We start from the raw sequence: 21,347 nt of genomic DNA on the forward strand, positions 1-21,347 counted from the left end.
ATTCACATGGGTGGAAGAGTTCACAAGTTCTTTACACATCTTGAACTAGGTCTGCAAAGCAGCCTTTATTTCCCTCTGTCCCACCCAGAGGAGTGCAGTGCTAGTCAAAGAGTTGCCTGATGCCCCAGAGAACAGAATCCTCCTTTCAGCCATATTTGTCAGCATCTCTCAGCCCTGCCCCAGAAAGGCCCTTGCTGCAGGGGAAGGTGTTTTAGCCTTCATCCCCATTTCAAATCCGAGGCCTCTGAGTCTTATAGCAAGGATGCCGATTGTTGCAATGGATTTTGTGATCTGACCTGCCCATGAGGAGCTCAGCTGTAACCCCTGGCTCACTTCTGTAGCAGCTGCCATCAGTGCTCTTCACACAGTCACCCTACAGCTACCATACATAGATCTCATGCAAATGAAGGACTTACTATCTCTGTACTGGAATCCCAGGGCTAAGACACAGGCCAAGAGGCTGAGTGCTAGAACCACGATCAGGACCAGGAGACGCTTCTCAATGTGAGTGCGTTCTGTCCAGCAACTCCTGCTGTTCCCAGAGCCACGGAAATTTACCTAGGAAGGGAAAAGGAAGAATCAGTCCAATTACTCTCCCACACCGATGACAGGAATGTCTACACCTTCCCACGAGGTCAATATCCCTTGAACTGGGGCTACCAAGAAAAACATCCCCCCTCATATTTTTCTGTTTCTATAGAATTGTATTTTAGGTGATACTGTTCAGATCCTGCCCCCCCCAGAAGACGTGCCAGTGATGGAAGGTAACTGGGGTAGTTTATTTAAAATAGTCTGAAAACTCATCGCTTATTTCTAATGCCACAGGGACTGTGCTACATGCAGACAGTGCTGCACTGAGATTGCTATGAACAAGTCTCTATCAGGTCAGCAAAGCTCCAGATTCTTTGGGGAGTGTTGATAGAAGGAGGGGGAAGAGCCCATGTAAAGCTTAGGAACTCGAAAGAACTCTGCACTAACCAGAAATCCTAACAGGAAGGGAGGCACAATCAGAGGAAATGCACCCAGAACACTGGAAATTGGAATATTTCAAGACGTTGGCAAGTCTAGAGCCATCATCACCTGTTCCCAGTCAGACATGTGTTTGGGTAGTTTTCATCAGCTGGGTGAGGAGGAGCTTGGCTGGCACTTGGAAACTTCAGGCCCAGCTCCCTTGCCCAGCAGGTGCTCCAAGCCAGAGATGGATGCACTTGTGTGTTTTGTTACCTCCATGCTGTTACCTAAACATTTCCATTTGACTGGAAGTCAGATAAAGGAAACACTGGAGAATAGGATGCACAGGATGGCTTTGCAGAGCTCCCTGCTGGTTCATGAGTAACTGATTAGGCAAATCCCTTTACTTCAATGCAATGGAAGGCTTTATCCTAATGTGGGCCACATAAGACTATAGGGACAGGGTATTTATGGTGCTGCAGCACTGAATAAAAAATCCTGGAGCCCAGAGATGGAAGAGACCTATTAGGGCAACAGTGTTCCCAGGCAGTACTGTTCCCTATAGCACTTCTTCTGTTGTCACCCCTAGTCCGGGGGGAAGGTTGATCTAGTGGCTTGATGCTCAAGACATGGGTTCAATTCCTACTGCTTAATACATTTGCAAAAAAATATCCAGAGTGAGTAAATCCAGGGTTTTGATTTCACACCAGTGCAAACTATTTCCACGTCACCTGCCCGGGACTGAGCTCTGCTGGTGGGCGTAGGGGTAGTGCCATAGGGATCACTACAGCTCTGCTAACGTATGCCAGCTGAGGAGCTGACCCACCGAGCTTAACTGTGGAACAGAGTTTTTTTTAAAAATCCCCTGTTGATTTTCTTGACAGTACCACCTACCCCAGAGGGGAAGGATGATCCAGCGATTAGAGTGCTGGCCGGGGGGGGGGGGGCAGGTTCAACTCCCTGTTTTGTCACAGGCTTTCTGTGTCACCTTGGCTAAATCATTTAGGCCAGGGCATGTCTACACTACGTGCAAAGGTGACCTCTTAACTCAGATGAGCTAACTGGGGTTAAAATACACACTAACTTGGCAGCTGGAGTTCGATCTCAGGCTGCCCTATAGGTTTTAACTGGAGCTGCTAACACACATTAAAAGCAGAGATGCTGCATCTTCACTGCTATTTTAACCTGAGCTGGCTAACCCGAGTTAATAACATTCCTTTTTTTTTTGGTGTAGACATGCCCTTAGTCTCTCTGTGCCTCCATTTCCCATCTGTACAATGGGGATAATAGTCCTGCCCACACAGGTGTGGGAGGATAAATAAAAGGTGGCGAGATGCACAGATGCTGTGGTAACAGAGGCCATAGAGGCATCTAAAACAGGCACTGAGAATAATTGTCTTGGGCTGTCATTTCCTATGCATGACTGTGTTGGGGGAAATATAGGCTTATTCTTTGGGGCTCCCCTTGGATTGGCCACCCCTCAAACAGCCACATCAGTGGGGCTCTGGTCCATCTGCTCCTAAAGCCCAGTTTCAGGTGGTTTGCCTCTTTAAGAGACGCCCCTGCCTCTCCTCCAGCAGCTGAGACCTGCCACACCTGCACAACTGTGGCCCAGCTGCCCAGCTTGGGTGTGGGAAATCTGCTCCTCCAGGGCCCTGCCTCTCCATGCCAGTAGCCACTGCACCATCACTATGCCAGCTGGCACTCCTCCAGACAGTTCGGGGTGGGAAGCACCTAGGGCAGCGAAATACCGTCTAGTGGGCTTAACATTTGCCCTGCCCTGCAACATCTACCCAAGGTGGCAACTCTGGCAGCACCCTCCAGCTGCAGAAACCATCAGGAGGCAACAGGAAATGCAGGTGAGGCAGTAGCTGCTCTGACACTGAGAGGACCCGTTTCCTCTGGCCGTTGAAGGAGCAGTGTTTGCAAGACCTGAGGACTGCAGCCCAGCGGGGAGCAAAGGGGCTTTCCCTGGGGAAGGGAAGGCTGAGTCTTCAGTGTTTAAGGTCAGAAGGAACCACCACATCATCTAGTCTGACCTCCTGCATGTCACCACCAGCCATCTTACACCCAGCCCAACCACAGGAATCAGACCCCTGTATTACAGCCCTGCAGACTGCAGGCTGCTCAAACACACGGCTCTCCTTGGGCTTGTCGGTCTGAATCAAGTCTGTTGACCACTCAGTGAGTCTGAGACAGACTCTCCTGGCCTGCCGGAGGAAAGGCAAGGCCTCAATATGAACGGAGGGAGGGAGGGAGGCAGGCAGGGGAGAAGAGAATGGCATTCCCTTGGAATTGACCAAGTCCATGTTGGACTCAGAGCAACAAGACTGTTGATGGTTTTGAGTAGGGAGGTTTATTGCCAAGTTGTCTGTTTGCTCCAGCTACGGCCACCTGGCTCCTGACCAATGGCACCTTTGCTTTAGCACTAGACCAAGCGACAACACACTGCATTTGTGAGAGCAGGAATGGGTTACAGACTACGCTTCCCATCCCACAAGCTGGGTCTGAATTCACTGTCTTAAGCAAGGTATGGAAATAACAGATCTCAGTCCTAGAGGACTACATCCTGTGAGGCAACCTCATAGGTTTGCTAACACAGCACGGAGAGCTGCAAAGGAACTGGCTCAATCACAATTCTGACTTGCCCCTTAAGTACGACAAAGGTTGTTGCAGAAAAGGTCGATAACCCTAGCTATGCATGAGGTGCTTGTGGAGAATGATAGAATCATAGAAAATTAGGGTTAGAAGAGACCTCAGGAGGTCATCTAGTGCAACCCACTGCTCAAAGCAGGACCAACACCAACTAAATCATCCCAGCCAAGGCTTTGTCAAACCAGGCCTTAAAAACCTCTAAGGAAGGAGATTCCACCACCTTCCTAGATAACCCATTCCAGTGCTTCACCACCCTCCTAGTGAAATAGTGTTTCCTAATATCCAACCCCCACCGCAAGTTGAGACCATTGCTTCTTGTTCTGCCATCTGCCAACACTGAGAATAGCCTAGCTCCATCCTCTTTGGAAGCCCCCTTCAGGTAGTTGAAGGCTGCCCCTCATTCTTCTCTTCTGCACACTAAATAACCCCAGTTCCCTCAGCCTCTCCTTGTAAGTCATGTGCCCCAGCCCCCTAATAATTTTCATTGCCCTGCACTGGACTCTCTCCAATTTGTCCACATCCCTTCTGTACTGGACACAAAGAGCCAGAAAGGGAAGCCAAACAATCAAGCTTCATGGCTCAAGCTGGGTAAAATGCAACAATAGCCGACAGTGTAAATGGTGAAAAAGCATGTTAGTGGTTGAATCCCAAGAGCGTTCAGTTCTGACCTGACTCTGTTCCCATTTGGCAAGTCTTCCATTGACTTCAGGGGAATGCTGAGCACTCTTGAGGTCCTGACTCAGGTTTTGGAAGCTGAAAATTTCACTCCAAGGTGAAAAGAACAGGAGTACTTGTGGCACCTTAGAGACTAACAAATTTATTTGAGCATAAGCTTTCATGGGCTACAGCCCACTTCATCAGATTCATGCATTGGAAAATACAGTAGGAAGATTAGGACATAATCATAGGGCCTAATCACATCAGCCACACTATCAGAGGCTCGTTCACCTGCACATCTACCAATGTGATATACGCCATCATGTGCCAGCAATGCCCCTCTGCCATGTACATTGGCCAAACCGGACAGTCTTACATAAAAGAATCAATGGACACAAATCAGATGCCAAGAATTATAACATTCATAAACCAGTCAGAGAACACTTCAATCTCTCTGGTCACTCGATTACAGACCTAAAAGTCGCAATATTTCAACAAAAAAACTTCAAAACCAGACTGCAAAGAGAGACTGCTGAATTGGAATTAATTTGCAAACTGGATACAATTAGCTTAGGCTTGAATAGAGACTGGGAGTGGATGGGTCATTACACAAAGTAAAACTATTTCCCTATGTTCCCCCTTCCTCCCCCCCCCCCCACTGTTCCTCAGACGTTCTTGTCAACTGCTGGAAATGGCCCATCTTGATTACCACTACAAAAGGGGTTTTTTCTCTCCTGCTGGTAATAGCTCATCTTAACTGACCACTCTCATTATAGTGTGCATGGTAACACCCACTGTTTCATGTTCTCTGTGTATATAAAATCGTCCTACTGTATTTTCCACAGCATGCATCCGATGAGGTGGGCTGTAGCCCACGAAAGCTTATGCTCAAATAAATTTGTTAGTCTCTAAGGCACCACAAGTATTCCTGTTCTTTTTGCGGATACAGACTAACATGGCTGCTACTCAGACTCCAAGGTGAGTTTAGTAGTAAGGAGAAGGGCATCCTCTAGCAAATATGGCTCCCCCAGGGTCCCTCTGAGAACTTTGCTATCTCAAATATTTCAGGATGCATACAACATGGAGGCATTTGTTGCAATGCCATCGTTAGGGTTGAGCACAGTTTTGCACTTGAAGCAGGAATTCAATCTCTGTGTGGTGTATTCTCCCCCAGCATAGAGCACTTAGGCCTGGTCCACACTACAAAATTAGGTTGACTCAGCTGCATTGCTCAGGGGCGTGAAAAATCCAACCCCCTGAGCAACATAGTTAAGCCGACCTAACCTCCGGTGTAGACAGCGCTAGGTTGAGAGAAAAATTTTTCAGTCCACATAGCTACTGCCTCTCGGGGAGGTGGATTAACTACAGCGACGGGAGACGCCCTCCCGTTAGCATAGGCAGCAGCCTCCTCTACACTGAAGTGCTGGCACTGTGGAGCTGTGGCGTTTCAGGTGTAGACAGGCTCTGACTGAGCACAGAATGAGTCTGGTAATGAGTCAGAGCTAAATAAACAAACTGAGTCCTACAAGAAATTTAGCATCTCACAGCTTCCTATGGGACGGGCATAGGTAATTCACCTCTCCAAGAGGCGATAGCTAGGTGGATGGAAGAATTCTTCTGTAAATCTAGCACTGTCTACACATAGCCTTAGGTCAGCTTAACTCTGTTGGTCAGGGGCATGGATTTTTCACACCTCTGAGCGACATCGCCGGGTCAACCTAATTTTCTAGAATAGGCCAGCCCTGCAGCAGTCTTCTTTGTCCCAAGTGATCTTAACAATGGATTAGCACAGACACTTCAAGCTTTCCATATAATTAAACTAAATTCAAACCTTGCGCATAGGCTATATTGTAAGAAATTAGGTTGTAATTAAGCTATTTAACTATTGTATCTAATTCTTCTGATTATGTAGTCTCCAGACAGGCTTAAGTGGTGCCACTGTGATAGAGGTAACTGAGCCAATCACCCCCTTTCCTCTCCAGCTAATTTGCATCCAATAAACCCTATTGGTTGTAATGACTCTCTGGTGTGGTGACAGGACATGTGTCAGGAGTTCTTACTGGTAGATATTTTGGCCTCACTGTCACTGCTCTTTTAAGGATTGTGGCAGTACACTTTACTGGGCACAGGTGTCTGCCTCAGATCTACTGGGAATTGAGTCAGCACTGCCAGGGAGACTGAGGCAGGAGTGTAGCAGGAGCCCTTAAAGTACAAAGCCAATGGGACTCAGAGACTGGGCTTGCCCTGACCCCTCTTCACATAGCACCAGCCTCACTAACACAGACCATCAGTCACTGGCAAATTAAGGACCAAATTCCCAAGTATATTCCGGTTGGGGTGTTGCTCTGGCTAGTCAGGGGTAAACCCCAGTAAACTGGCTAGTGTGTGCTGGCTACTCAGTACTGCTTTTGTGCACTGCTGAATCTGCTCTTAGTTCTATCATTTAAAAACTATTAAGGTTGGCAGTATGTAATGTTAGTCGATCAGAAATGGCACATGGCAGACCTCCTGTTGGTTTTCTGTTCAGTGTTAATGTATGACATTTTTAATAATAATAATAAAAAAAAGGAAATTCCCAGACCACAAAACCCAAGAACCACGTTAAGATGGGATGAAGGCTGAGTGTGTGCATTCTATGTAGTGTATTTACATTGTCAGTTCTTTTTGTTCTGTATTTGTACTAGCATGACCAGACAGCAAGTGTGAAAAATCGGGACGGGGTGGGGGTGGAGGGGTAATGGGTCCCTATATAAGAAAAAGCCTTGAATATTGGGACTGTCCCCATAAAATCGGGACATCTGGTCACCCTAATTTGTACAGCTCCAAGCCCCATGGAGTCCTGGTCTGTGGCTGGGGCTGCTAAGCGCCACCGCAACACAATAACTAATTGAGTGTATGTATCAGTAACTGAAGGGTAAAACACATTACAGGGATGTTATAAGTAACTCAACTCAAGCTAAAGAAAATATTAATTAAAGCTACACTTAAAAGAAATCTAAACTCAACTTTCATTCAGGATTTCTAATACTTGTTGTTAGCATAATTACACAATCCCTCTAACATTCTTACCCTAAATTGATGTACTGTCAAATTTAACTCCACCGTGTGTGTGTGTGTGGCTAGTCTCTGCAGCCATGCAGTGCTGTGTGTAGGAGTTAGGAATGGAGAATTGCTGCACTGGAACAGAGCAGTGTCCAGTCTCCACCTGTGGATAAGGTTATTGATCACCTTAGCATTTTGCATACCAAGTGACACAAGGATTGTAACCACAGCCCTGCAAGAGGCTCTCCCTCCCCCCCCCACCCCAACAGATTTTGACCACCAAGGAAGAGACATTACAAGCAAAAAAAAGTTTGAGGCACACCAACTCCTGCATCATTGAATCAAAGCAGCCATGTGATTTTATTGTGGCAAGCCCTGTCCTCCTTTCCCTCTCCACCTCCTCTCTTAGCTTGGACTGAGAGCCCATCAGGGCAGGGGCCCTTGTAAAATGCCATGCATGTTCATGGTACTGGAATATGCTGGCTTTTAGCCAAGTGTCTGAGGCGCTGGACTCCAGCCAGATCTGATTATTCCAAGAGAAGAATATCTTCCTGTTGTTCAGCTAAGAGTTGGGAGAGGACAGGGAAGGAAGCAGGTGAAAGATATGCAAGTTCTCTGGAAAACTGGCCTTTAGCTGCAGAGCCCCTTACTCAGAGCAGAGTTAGAGGCATGTTGTATCTTTGATGTGCATTAGTGTGTCTCCTCAGTTAGAGAGGACATTCCCTTTCCAGTCAGACAGGAGCTGGCCACAGGTGAAATATCTTTGCACTGACCTATTGTACAGCTGAGCTCCTGCTAAGCAGTCAGGCCATTGTCCTCTGCAGTCTGCATGCCTCAGAGATGCAGCAAGGAATAAACTTCAGAGTGTGGACAACAAAAGTTATGCACCTCTGACTCAGCACTGTCTCGCAGTTGATGTGCACAGCACAGATACTGTAGATAACAGTAGCAAGACACCCAAGGTTACAGCTCCTGGCAGCAGATGAACGTCAGCTCGCTTTCTGCCCTGGAGCCTGGCAGCTGCAGAAATTCACTGGCACAATGGGATGTTTAAGTCCCTACACAGTCACTTTTCAAAGAGTTTCTCCATTCTTCATTGTTTTGGAGGAACTAGACCGAGATTAGAGTAATCTCCTTTCAGGAAGGGGTAAAGATTAAGATGCAGCAATATCTCATGGCCCACCCCCACCTATTAACAGGAACAAACTCTGCAGGCAAGGGCCTGAGATGGTGCATGGGAACAAGGGAGCTGCATTCAGAGGGATGGGCAGGAGAAAAGGTCAGACAACACTAGTACCCAAGGAGCAGTGCCAGCCACTGATGAGGGTGAAGGGTCAGAGAAGCACCGCTGAAGCAGAACACAACAGAGGCCAATAAAAGGTAACAGGAACAGCCACACATAATGCATCAGTGAAACCTAGCACAATAATAGCAAGAAGCACAGCGATGCCATTGTAGACTGCAATCTCAACAGAGATTACACAAGCTATGCAAGGCCTGGTTAACCCTTGGCCAGAGACTGAGATGCCCAAGTGCTACAGGAAGTGTCATTGGCTACCATCTTGGCTGACACACCAGGATTGAACCAGGGACCTCCAGAATTAGAGGCCTAAATGTCTACAGTTTGAGCTAAAAGGCCAGGCTCTAGGGACTGTAATAGACTCTGAACCTCTGAGGATCAGGCATGGGTGGGAGGGGGGACATGGCAGACTCTTCTCCTGGAGCTAGTGCTCACCTAGGGCCCCTCACAGTGCTAGGGGATGCTGTACTGCAGGAGGGCTCTCACAAGAGATGTGAAAAGTGAGGCACTGGCTCATTTATTTTCAGTGAACACTTCTACTATTGGAACACTCAAAGGCCTCAGTCAGGATCAAGGCCCCATTGTGCTCCGTGCTGTACAGAGAGACAAATACAATTCCTGTTGTGGAGGGCTTACAATCTTGAGGATCAGATATTAACTCTGGTATCATGGACTAATTACAAATGGGAAGTTACCAGCGCTGGGCTATTTGCTGGAAAAATGTTGCCAATTAATTGAGCCTCTTCCCCATTCGCAGGTAACTTGCAAGCAGACCAATTTTTACAAGTTTTTGTTCAATTGACACTTTACAGAAATATACTGGAGCTCAGCCTGTGTGGACAGAAAAATATTTGCTGCTGATTATCTGTAGGGCATGAAGTCACATTAGGTTATTTCTTCTCTCTGTCTGAATGACAAACTAATGGAAGGGATGTGGGGAGAAATCCAAGATGGTGGCACTTACAGCTTTTGTTCTGTCTCTGTACAGCCCCTAGCACTATGGAATCCTAGGCCATGACTGGGGCTCCTCAGTGATACAATAATACAAGCAAGAAATAATTACAATCTCTGGTGCAAACACATTTGAGGATATTCATGAGACTTAATCTTTCTTTGGTTGTTTGCAAGAAAGTCTAAAGTGCCAATAAGGATTGTGTATACAGTTAACATTACTGATCCAGATTTCTGGCTGGCTTCGGTGGAGCTGTGCCAGTTTACACTTGATGGGGATCTGGACCAGTGTTTTTATTTAAAAAACATTCACACCTTTTTGTTGTATTTGTCAAGTGCTAGTAACTTTCTGCCACTTTAAATTCTCCCACTGGAAGTTTCTGTTGGATACAGAATACTTTTCCTCCTGTTCTAAGTAATGCTATGCTAAGTTTGATGACTGCTGCGTTCCACTCCAGAGGTGGGTGCCCTTTTGGATGAAGATATTTCTGAATTGTGTGGATGTTAAAAAAATGTGAAGAAAATTTTGCCATGGACTTGGATGAGAGCAGGATTGGATTTTACAGGCTGGAAAATACTTTGGGATGCAAAGAGCTACCTAAAAACAAGATCAAGAGAAGAGCTGACAAGGCATCCCAGGGTATGTCTACACTGGAATAAAAGACCCGCAGCACAGCCGCGGCTGGCCTGGGTCAGTCAACCCCCTCTTCTCATGGGATCCTGGAGCCCAGGCTCTAACCCGAGCCCAAATGTCTGCACAGCAATTTTACGGCCCTGCAGCCTGAGCTCTGCACGCACAAGTCAGCTGACCCAGGCCAGCACAGGTGTTTAATTGCAGCATAAATGCACCCACAGAGGCTAAGGAATTCCTTTCCCTTGTACTACAGCACTTTCCTTGTCTTAGTATTCCAGTTCTCTTCCTATCTCCTTTGATAGGATGGGTCATTTTTAAAAGTGGCAAATAGTTGTCCCCAGGCATTGTAACCTGGCCACATCTGTTCTGAATCAGAGAAAAATTTACTATTATATTCCTTGGAATATTATTATATTGCTTAAAGTACTATGGGGGGGTTGGGAGCATCTGGCTATCTGCAGTTCTTACAGAGTCCAGCTGTGCAGGTCTCTCACATGGCGTGCTCAGTTGCTCCTGATTGTCACTAATTAGTGCTGTATTTTCACGGTGCTAGTAGCTACGTCCTCTTTAACTGGAAGTTAGTAGTACATGAAAATGCTCTGTAGTCTCTGCCACCACTATGTGCCGACTGAACTGAGTTACTGCACAGGTAAGTGGCCCAGAATAGTGTTGTAGAAACCAGGCAAGGTAATAACAAACTTCATCAGAACTTTATTTTTAAAGTGGAAACCTCTTTACCAAGCTGCTGCCGCAAACTTGGTAGCTCTCACTCCCCTCCCTCCCCACTTCCTGTTCCTGTCCTTTCAGACTCCCAATAGCCAGTGCTCCCAGTTCTAATAACTACAAGCAGCATCTAAACACCACATTCCCTCCTCTCTTAAGAAACTCTCCCAATTAAAATAAACATTGTTCTAACCACAGGAACAAATATGAAACAAGACACTATATTGTTGGCAGAAATATTATACTGAAAACACTGTAGATACTACATAACATAGTCTCTAGTCCAGACAGGTGGTCGTCTGGGTCGGACAGGCTGTCTCTCAAGCCCCGGTTCCAGTGCAGTGTCTTGTTGTGTTGATACTATGGTGAAGTCATCCAATGCAGACTGGGTATTGGCATAATCTCCTCTTGGTGCATAGGCAGGTGCAAGATAAAAAGCATTCCATACGCGCCCATCAGAAAGTCGATAGGTGTAAGGTCCCTTCTTCTCTATGATTTTAAGAGGAGCTGTGAATTTATGGTCCCCTTCGTGTAAAATTCCACGTTTTCATATTCTAATGAAGAAACTGCACTCCAAAGTGAGCTGTAGCTCACGAAAGCTCATGCTCAAATAAATTGGTTAGTCTCTAAGGTGCCACAAGTACTCCTTTTCTTTTCACTCAAACTTTGGTTTCTTAGCACCCCACCGCTTGTCTGTGAAAGCCTTATACTTTACTTGGTTCTGTTCAACTGTTTTTCTCACATCATCCTCGGTTGAGGCATCAGGTCGTGCCTTTAACAATCCAGCAACGTTCAGTTTAGTATTCATCTGTTTCCCATGCAGTAACTCTCCGGGTGATCTTTGCGTTATGGCATGTCGTGTAGCCCAGTATGCTTGCAAGAAATCAGTAGTGAAGGTTATCCACAATCGCCCTTCCAGTTTAGCCATTTGCAAACTCTCTTTCAAACTTCTGTTAAACCATTCGATTTCCCCATTGGCTTGAGGGAAATATAGGGATGACCTTCTGTGTAAAATGTTCCCCTCTGCTAGAAAAGTTTCAAACTCCAGGGAAGTAATTTGACTACCATTATCTGAAACCAGTTTTTGGGGTTACCTTCCCTGCTAAAAACTGAAGAGAGGAACTTAATTACTGTAGCAAAAGAGATTTGCAATGTAAACGCTACCTCGGGCCATTTACTGAAATAGTCTATTGAAGTGATGGCATAACGGCAGTCAATTGGAGCAGTATGAAAGGGTCCTTACAATGTCAATTGCCACTTTTCCCCATGCAGATTCAGGAAGAGGAACAGGCTGTAATGGAGGGATACATGTCACTGCTGTCTTATCATGCATTTGGCAAGTGACATGGGATTTTATGAGTGCTTCAGTTTGAGAGTCCATCCCTGGCCACCAATACAGATCCTGTAGTCGTTGTTTGGTTCTGACAATTCCTTGATGAGTATCGTGTGCAAGGTGTGAGTTTTGACGGTAATTCTTCTGGCACAAGGAGCCGTTGTGTATCTCATAGCACACAGCCATCAAGCAAAGAAAGTTTGTCCCAAACTCTAAAATAAGGCAGCAAAACTTGGTCAAGATTTTTAGGTTACTGGGCCATCTCTTTGTTAGAAATTCCCGTAGTTTTTGTTGAATTGGACATGCAGAACAAGCAGCTTGAAATTGTTCTTTTGTAACTGCAGTGAGAGCGTTGTAATAAGTGTAACCACTACACCCTCATCCTCCGGTGGACCATCTGGTGAAGGCAAAGGCAGGCGAGAAAGGCAATCGGTGACCACATTTTGGTTTCCAGGCTTATATTCCAGTTCATAATTGAAAGAGAGTAGTCTTGCAGACCACCTAGCAATACGATATCCTGCTCTTCCCAGTCCTTTCATGGTGAGCAACATAGTCAAAGGGCTGTGGTCTGTGCGCAACTTGAACGTGCAGCCCCCACAGGTAAGTTCTCCATTTTTCCGTAGCCCAGACACAAGCAAGTGCTTCTTTTTCGACTGTAAAATATTTCCTCTCAGCATTACTTAGTGTCCTTGAAGCAAATGCAACAGTCCTCTCTGTGTTGTCCTCATGAAGTTGTGTGAGGACAGCCCCAAGTCCACAATCAGAAGCATCAGTAGTTACAATTGTTGGCAATGCAGGACTGAATAGTGCAAGTACTAGACTATCCAATCAAGTATTTCACCGTTTCGAAACTAGCTTGTTCATCCGTTAGCCACGCTAACGTTGAACTTCTCCATAGTAATTCTCGTAACGGTTCAATGAAAGAAGCATAATTGGGAATGAATTTTGTATACCAGGAGGTAAGACCCAAGAAAGAACGTAAAGTTTGCAAATCTGTTGGAGGAGGAGCATTTAAAATTGCCAGGATATGATCTGGATCAGGTTTTAGTCCAGCCTGTGAAATTGTATGCCCCAAAAAGGAGAGCTCAGTTTGTCTAAATTTGCATTTGGACCTATTGAGCTTGAGACCTGCTTTGCTGATGCAGTTTAGTACAGACTGCAGGTTATTGTCATACTCCTCAGAAGTATTTCCAAACACGATAATATCATCCAGATAGCACTGAACTCCATGTTGATTCTTCAGAATCAATGACATCATTGTTTGGAAGGCACCTGGGGCAGATGCGAGACCGTATGGAACATGTTTAAAACTAAATAGTCCCTCATGTGTAATAAATGCTGTGAGGTCTCCACTATCTTCATGCAACATAACCTGGTAGTATGCTGTCATAAATATAAAGGGAAGGGAAAGCACCTTTCTGTATACAGTGCTATAAAATCCTCTTACCTGTAAAGGGTTAAGAAACTCAAGTAACCTAGCTGGCACCTGACCAATAAGGAGACAAGATACTTTCAAATCTGGGGGTGGGCGGGGAGAAGGCTTTGTCTGTCTATCTGTGTGATGCCTCTGCCCGGGGACAGATCAAGAAAGCAAGCAATTCAACTCCTATAGTGTTAGTAAGTAATCCAGCTATAAAATGCGTTAGATTTTGCTTTTGTTTTTGACTTGTGAAATTCGCTATACTGGAGGGAATGTGCATTCCTGTTTTTGTGTCTTTTTGTAACTTAAGGTTTTGCCTAGAGGGATTCTCTACGTTTTGAATCTGACTGCCTGTGAGATTATCTTCCATTCTAATTTCACAGAGGTGCTCCTTTTACCTTTTTTCTGTCTAAAAAAGTTCTCGTTCTTTTAAGAGCCTGACTGATCTCTCTATGATCCTAAGACCCAGGGATCTGGGTCTGTGAATTACTTTGTAATCAGTTGGTTAGGATATTATTCTCAAGCCTCCGCAGGAAAGGGGGTGTAAGGCTTGGAGGAATAGGAACTCCAAGTGGTCCTTTCCCTGATTCTTTGTTAAATCACTTGGTGGTGGCAGCGTACCCCCCAAGGACAAAAAGTTTGTGCCTTGGGGAAGTTTAACCCTAAGCTGGTAGAAATAAGCTTAGGGGGTCTTTCATGCGGGTACCCACATCTGTACCCTAGAGTTCAGAGTGGGGAGGGAACCCTGACATATGTGCTCTGCAAATCAAGAGTAGAAAACATCTTTGCTCCACGGAGTTCTGCAAATACTTTTTCTATGTGAGGAAGAGGATGGCTATCAATCACAATAGCTTTATTTGGCTCCCTTAAGTCCACACAAAGGTGAATATCGCCACCCTTCTTCTGCGTCACTACTGTAGGTGAAACCCATTCTGAGGAGTAAATCTCTTCAATAATGTCCTTTTGAACAAGTTTTCTAAGTTCCTCTGAAACAGCTTCCCTGACTGAAAATGGTAAGCGCCGTAACTTCTGTCATACAGGCATCACATTATTGCACATTTTAACTTTATGCAGAAATCCATAAGCACAGCCGAGTCTCTCCTCAACCTGGTGTTGGGTCCCAGCTGAAACTGGTGTGTATACCACAAGAGTGCTTTGCTGAGGAAGATCAATTCGTCCATTAACTACCCTGCGATTTAAAGAAGCCAATAAATCTCTGCCAAGGATAGGAGTGCCTTTGTGGACAATGTAGAACTCTGCAGTGACACAGCAATCACCAAAAGTAACTATTGGTGGCAGGCAGCCATGTACTGGAATATGGTTTTTCAAATAGCACACCAAGTGAAGTTTGGGTTCAGTAAGAAGCACATCTTTAAAGTAATGCAAATAGATGGAATCAGGTCGTATAGATACTGCTGAGCCAGTGTCCAACATTAGCTAACTAGAGTGTGATTTGCCTGAGGGTATGGCGGAAATGTTTACAGTGCACTTTATTTGTTCTGGAATATGTGCAGTAGTGATTTTGTCCACGCTCAGCACAGTAACATCTGGTATTGTAACTGCATGCACCTGTTGATTGAACTGGCTGCTGCGACATACTTTAGCAAAATGCCCAATCTTTTTGCAATGATTGCACTGAGCTACTTTTGCCTGACATCCTGTGTAGCTTGCAAGGTGTTGTGCGGATCCACAGTGAAAGCATGCTTTTACTGTATTTTGAATTTGCTGATCTGGTCAATTTTCCTCTTGTAATCGTTTGTCTGCAGCGATAGTGAACTTTTCTGCAAAAGGAGTCACAGCCTGGACTCTGCCTCCTATATCCATGCTCATTATTTTGGCTTCAGCTGTAGCTGACTCAATCTGAGTAGCAATGGTTACACTAGAAGAAGCAATAAGTTGTGGTTCTAGAAGTAAACTTTCTCTTACATGAAGCATGGTTGTTTTCTCAATGAGCTGGTCTCTAATCATCTCATCTGTCATATTCCCAAAGTCACAAGTTACCATCAGACTCCTCAGGGAAGTAATATACTGCATTATAGTCTCTCCTGTTTTCTGCTCACGCTGGCAAAATCTGTAGCGATTAGCTACCACATTCACTTTTGGCACAAAGAAGTTCTTTAATGCAGTGAGTGCAGTCTCATATTTATCATCTGCAAGGGGAAAAGTGTAAAATATGTGCTGCCCTTCTGCTCCAAGGCAGTGGATTAGCAGAACACGCTTTCTTTCTTCAGAAATCTCTATAGCACTGATTGCAAGCAGAAAAGTCTCAAACATATGGATCCAGGCAGTAAAAGTAACTGGAGGCTCACCTGGGCTTTGCAGAAAGGGTGCAGGTGGGTTCAGAGGCAGAAGATCCATCCTCATCACCAAAATGTTGTAGCAACCAGGCAAGGTACTAACAAACTTCAAAAGGACTTTATTTTTCAAGTGGAAACTTCTTTACCAAGCTGCTGCTGCACCCTTGGTAGCTCTCATTCCACCTCTTCAACTGCCCCCCCCCCCGCTTCCTGTTTCCTGTCCTTTCAGACTCCCAACAGCCAGTGCTCCCAGTTCTAACAATTACAAGCAGCATCTAAACACCACAAATAGGCAATCAAACCAGTACGTCCACAACATAATGTTTATGCTGCAGCTAATGTAAACCTTTGGCATAGATTTGAATAAAGCTGTTTCCAGCAGATCTGCCTTCAACTAGCTCCTAAAGACAGACTTTATGGCTGTTTAGATGCAGGAACCCTGTCACACCCAAGCTTGTAAGGCACAATACAGTTTAAGATGATTTACTGTGTGGAGACTGAGCAATTTTTCCATACCATGTTGAACTCCTGGAACTGACAGAAATTCCTGCCTTTTACCATCTGCACACATCAGAAAGGAGACAAGTTGTGACTGTCTCTCCACTGAGCCTCAAGCTTAACTTAGAGATGCTGTTTTACATACTCAGAGGCAGCGATTCTTAACTTCACACAGAACCAGCATGGTCTTTTTGAGGCTTGATTGCCACAGTACCTCTGAATTAGTTGGTCCCTGTGAAATGTTGGCTCCACATCCTTGGTAAGTGGTTCTGATCCAAACTCCGAGGGATCACACTAGCTACCGAGAATGACTGGAGGCATCCTGGGGTAGCTTGTGCATGCGGCTGCAGGGAAATTAGAACCTTAACTTATTAATTTTATTCCTACCTGTGTACCATTAATTCAGACAAAGGATGGTTCTGAGTGTTGCTGCACTCACTCTGGGAACACGTGCCTCCTCTGTGCACCAGAATCTGCACACACTTGTGTATACAACATTTTTCTAAGCAGCATGCAACTCCTTGGCAATAGGCCCAGCCCAGTGCGGCTCTCCTAAAGATGGATAGGTCTATTTCTCTAAGTGCCTTCTGAAAAAATGATCTCTTCCCTGATAACATCCTCCATTCTTGACAGGCTAGAACACACACAGGGCAGCCCCAAAGCCAGTCCCTTCCAGCTGTTTAACAGCATGCACCACTCCAACACATCCACTTTGAATGAAGAAGAATCCTGCGTCCAGCTGACCCTACCGAGGAAAACTGAGGCTGGCTGTATGAAATGGCTGCAGTTAGAACGGGCTGGGGCACTGAGAGGAAGGATGACCCAATGATTTGGGTGCTAGTTTAGTTCCTGCTCAGCCCTAGATTTTCTGTGTGACCTTCTGTGACATTATCTGATTAAAATATGACCACACAGATCATTGTTGCAACCACTGTTATATATTTGCAACAAATCTTGTACAAAATGTGGCATGTAAAATGTCTATGAAAAGGTTATTGGCTGGTTATGATTACGCTATTGGTTATGAATATTGGCTCTATACCTGGATTTCAAATGTTTGCTCCTGGGGTAATGCCCACAAGGTAGTTAGCCAGCACATCTTTGAGGGACTATTCAAATTAAGTAGCTCATCAAGAAACACTTAACGGACAACGGACCATGTGAGATGCCCATCTACACTGAATGGACTGTCCCGCAAAGATGCTTTTTGAGGTATAGGTAATGGCTTCTGCAGTGTCCAGACCTTCATGCGTGGATATGTGACTTGCCCATGTGACTCCAAACACTATCTTGTCACCTGTAATTTTCCACTAGTGTGCTGAGGGCTTTGTTTGAAACAATGGGTTCCCTCCACATGGCAGGAGATATAAAAGTCCGTGGAAACCCCTCCATTTTGCCTCTTTTCTGCTCCAGCCTCTGGACTATGAATTTATACTAAGGGGGCATTCTAACCACTGGACTGAGGACCTTCCAATGATTTAGAAGCAGCCAGAGACTTGACTTAAGCCAGCAGTTTATCCAATCACTGCTACAAGCCTGAACCAAGAACTTTGCAGTTATTGTATGTATTTGATTCCTTTAACCAGTTTTAACTCTCACGTTTGTTTCTTTCTTTCTATGAATAAACTTTTAGATTTTAGCTACTAAAGGATTGGCATCAGCGTGATTTTGGGGTAAGATCTAAGTTATATATTAACCTGTGTGTGTGGCTGGCCCTTTGGGATCAGGAGAACCTTTTATTTGATGAGACAGGTTGAAAAGAACCACTCCCTTTAAATCCAGTGGTGGTGATATAAGAACTGGAATAATGAAACTGCTTTTGTGATTTCCTGTTAGCCCATGTGGTGAAACAGAAGTTTACTTTTGTTGCTGACTTGGTATATTTTATGGAAGAAATAACCACCAATCTTGGAGTTTATCTGCCCTATTTCTCAGCAGTTTGTCCTGAATTTGGCATCCTCAGTTGTGATCCCCTGAGGCATGGTTACACCTTAGCTCTCTGTATTGCCCCACCGCACAGGGGTGTGCAAGGTGTGACAAAGTTCCAAGCCTGTATTGGTGGGTTCTGTACTTCCGGGTGGATTCAGTGACCTCAGAAATTCACTAAGGCTCCAATGTGACCTTTCTTTCACAATGTAATGGCAAGAGTCTCAGCCTATTGACAGGTTTCAGAGTAGCAGCTGTGTTAGTCTGTATCCGCAAAAAGAAAAGGAGGACTTGTGGCACCTTAGAGACTAACAAATTTATTTGAGCATAAGCTTTCGTGAGCTACAGCTCACTTCATCAGATGCATTCAGTGGAAAATACAGTGGGGAGATTTATATACGCAAAGAACATGAAACAATGGGTTTTACCATACACACTGTAACGAGAGTGATCAGGTAAGGTGAGCTATTACCAGCAGGAGAGCGAGGGGGAAAAAGCATTTTGTAGTGATAATCAAGGTGGGCCATTTCCAGCAGTTGACAAGAACGTCTTTCCACTGAATGCATCCGATGAAGTGAGCTGTAGCTCACGACAGCTTATGCTCAAATAAATTTGTTAGTCTCTAAGGTGCCTCAAATCCTCCTTTTCTTTTTACAGCCAATTGAGTTACTTTCATCACAGGCCAGTATGGGAGCTGGGAAGGGGAAATACCCCACAGTCTTTGTTGCTCCGTAGAGCTCAGAAGGCACAGTTTGGACCTCCTGACTGGACCGAGTCCTGCTTCCCTTCTCCAGGGGATCTCTGCAGAGCATGGGGCGGGGCTGGGGAAGAACCCGGGTCCACCCTCTATTCCGGGTTCCAGCCCAGGGACCCTAATGGTAGCAGCTGTTGGTGGATTTCCCTTCACCACTGCAGCTGCTTTGATTCCCTGGGCCACTTCCCCTGTGGTCCCCTTTTCCTAGCTTCACCCTCACCTCCAGCTCCTTTCACCTAGACTCCCCCAAAGGGGCTGGAAAGGAGAGCTTTTAAGCGATATGAGCGAGACCTTGCTTGGTTCCAGCTGTCTCCATTACCTAACAGCCTTAACTGACACTTTGCCAATTAATTGGGGTCAGGTGCTGGCATTAGCCAAACGACCTTAACTGGTTAATTGGCATCAGGTGTCTTGACTGGCCTGCAGTAGCCTTTGTTCAGCTATCCAGGGGACAGGGACCTGCTCATTCTGAGGCTGATATAGCTGCCTTCTACTACTCTCTCATCCTTCCGGTCTGAGTCTCTCACAGAGGATAAACATATTCAAGACTGGGAGGTGCTCTGATACTACAGTGGTGGGAGTCATAAATCCCTTTGATAGACAGGGCTGACACCTGCAAGAAGGACCATGGTCAGAACTGGTCCTCCAGCATCACAGCACCCTTGTACCGGCTGCAGCATCAGTTCAGGGCTGAAGCAGAGCCCTGCACACTGAATCACCACAGCACTTCCTGCAGCACCCGGACTCTGCTGGACTCGGAAATGCCCCACTAGCCCCTGGCAGCAGCCAGGGTTCTGTAAGTGTCACACTTGCAGCGCAACTCAGACCTGTATTGTCTGTTCACTGCTCCTTTGCTGAAGGAGATTCAGGGCTTGGAGTGAAGAGGGGTAGTGTATCGAGTGGTGGAGTTCAGCAAAATCCCATCGGGCCCAGCCTGGGAAACAGGGCAGATGTAAGAGGGGTTTGTTTGACAGTTTCAGACCTTGGTATGTAGTTGCTGACTCCGTTTATTTCAAGGGATCAGGAAGGTCAGCGAGGATCAGCATCACAGGGCAAGCTAAAAGGGAGACCGTACTGGGTTCACTCAGGCAAACGCAGGACTTTTTCCTTCTTTGGAAAGTTCCTTTAGACCTGTAACAGGTCATTAGCATTAATGCCTTGTTTTCACAACTTTTCAGGCCAGAAGGGACTGATCTGATCGTCTAGTCTAACCTCCTGCAGAGCCCAGGCTGTAGAATGTCACCGAGTGATTCTGTGTTGTACTGTGACCTGTGGTTGGGCTAGAGTATCTCTATAGTAACAACATCCAGCCATGAGTCAAAGTCTCCCAGTGCCAGAGGATTTACCGCATCCCTTGGCAAGTTATGCTGATGGTTAATTACCTTCACTGTTAAAAATTTACATCTGATTTCAGTGTGAACTTTGCTGGCTTCTACTTTTAGTCACTGGATATTAGTATGCCTTTCTCTGTGTGGTTAGAGAGCCCTCCAGCATCAGAAACCTCCTTGGTGCCTGTAGACAGCGATCAGGCAGGATGAAACTATATTTACTGTGGGGCTAATCTCGTCCTTCCATTAGCCAGGGACCCAGCAGATGGTGTGGAGTTAACTGAGGGTAGGTGGGACAGCTCAGGAGGGCGAGCTGGCACAAAGCACACACTCTGCTGCTCATCTCACCATGGACTAGGCTCTGCTCTGCCCCTCACTGCACATCAGCTGGGCTGCACCAGGCACCTGTCAGGTCAAAGCTTCAGCCCTAGGGGGTGTGTATTGTGCACAGACAGGGCAGACTGATAAGAGTTTCTAGGAGTTCTCACATCACCACTCCTCTGGCTTGCCTGCCTCACAGCCTCTCCCTAGGGGGCCTGGCAGGGCAGCCCTATTTGTGACACCAGACATTGGTGGAGTCACACCCAGGCTAGAGTTAGCCCCCAAGTGTTTGTGTTGAAGTCACTGTGTCTAAGGCTCCCGACTGCTGACAGACACAGCCCTGGGACAATGGGGCTGGGCTGGAGGTGATTGCTTAGGATGGAGAATTCAAGAGAATATCTGCCAGGGCAAATCCCAAAAGCAAAAACTGCCTGTAAAAAGGTTTCAGAGTAGCAGCCGTATTAGTCTGTATTCGTAAACTTAAAAAACAGACTCCAATGAGAGACTGCTGAATTGGAATTAATTTGCAAACTGGATACAATTAGCTTAGGCTTGAA

At 45.8% G+C, this 21,347-nt stretch overlaps 1 protein-coding gene across 5 annotated transcripts in view; it reads right to left on the minus strand.

Annotated features, from left to right (window-relative positions):
- The window catches only part of ECE1 (endothelin converting enzyme 1), a 117,726-nt gene that overhangs the window by 43,618 nt on the left and 52,761 nt on the right, over positions 1–21,347 (minus strand). For all 5 annotated transcript variants that reach the window (XM_084651886.1, XM_084651887.1, XM_084651888.1 and 2 more), the window contains one exon: positions 417–558. In XM_084651886.1, coding sequence (XP_084508012.1) covers positions 417–558 — 142 coding nt within the window. The remainder of the gene's footprint in view (positions 1–416; positions 559–21,347) is intronic.

Source organism: Lepidochelys olivacea (genome assembly GCF_965140295.1).
Source record: "Lepidochelys olivacea isolate rLepOli2 genome assembly, chromosome: 18".
In the NCBI taxonomy this organism is placed as follows: domain Eukaryota; kingdom Metazoa; phylum Chordata; order Testudines; family Cheloniidae; genus Lepidochelys; species Lepidochelys olivacea.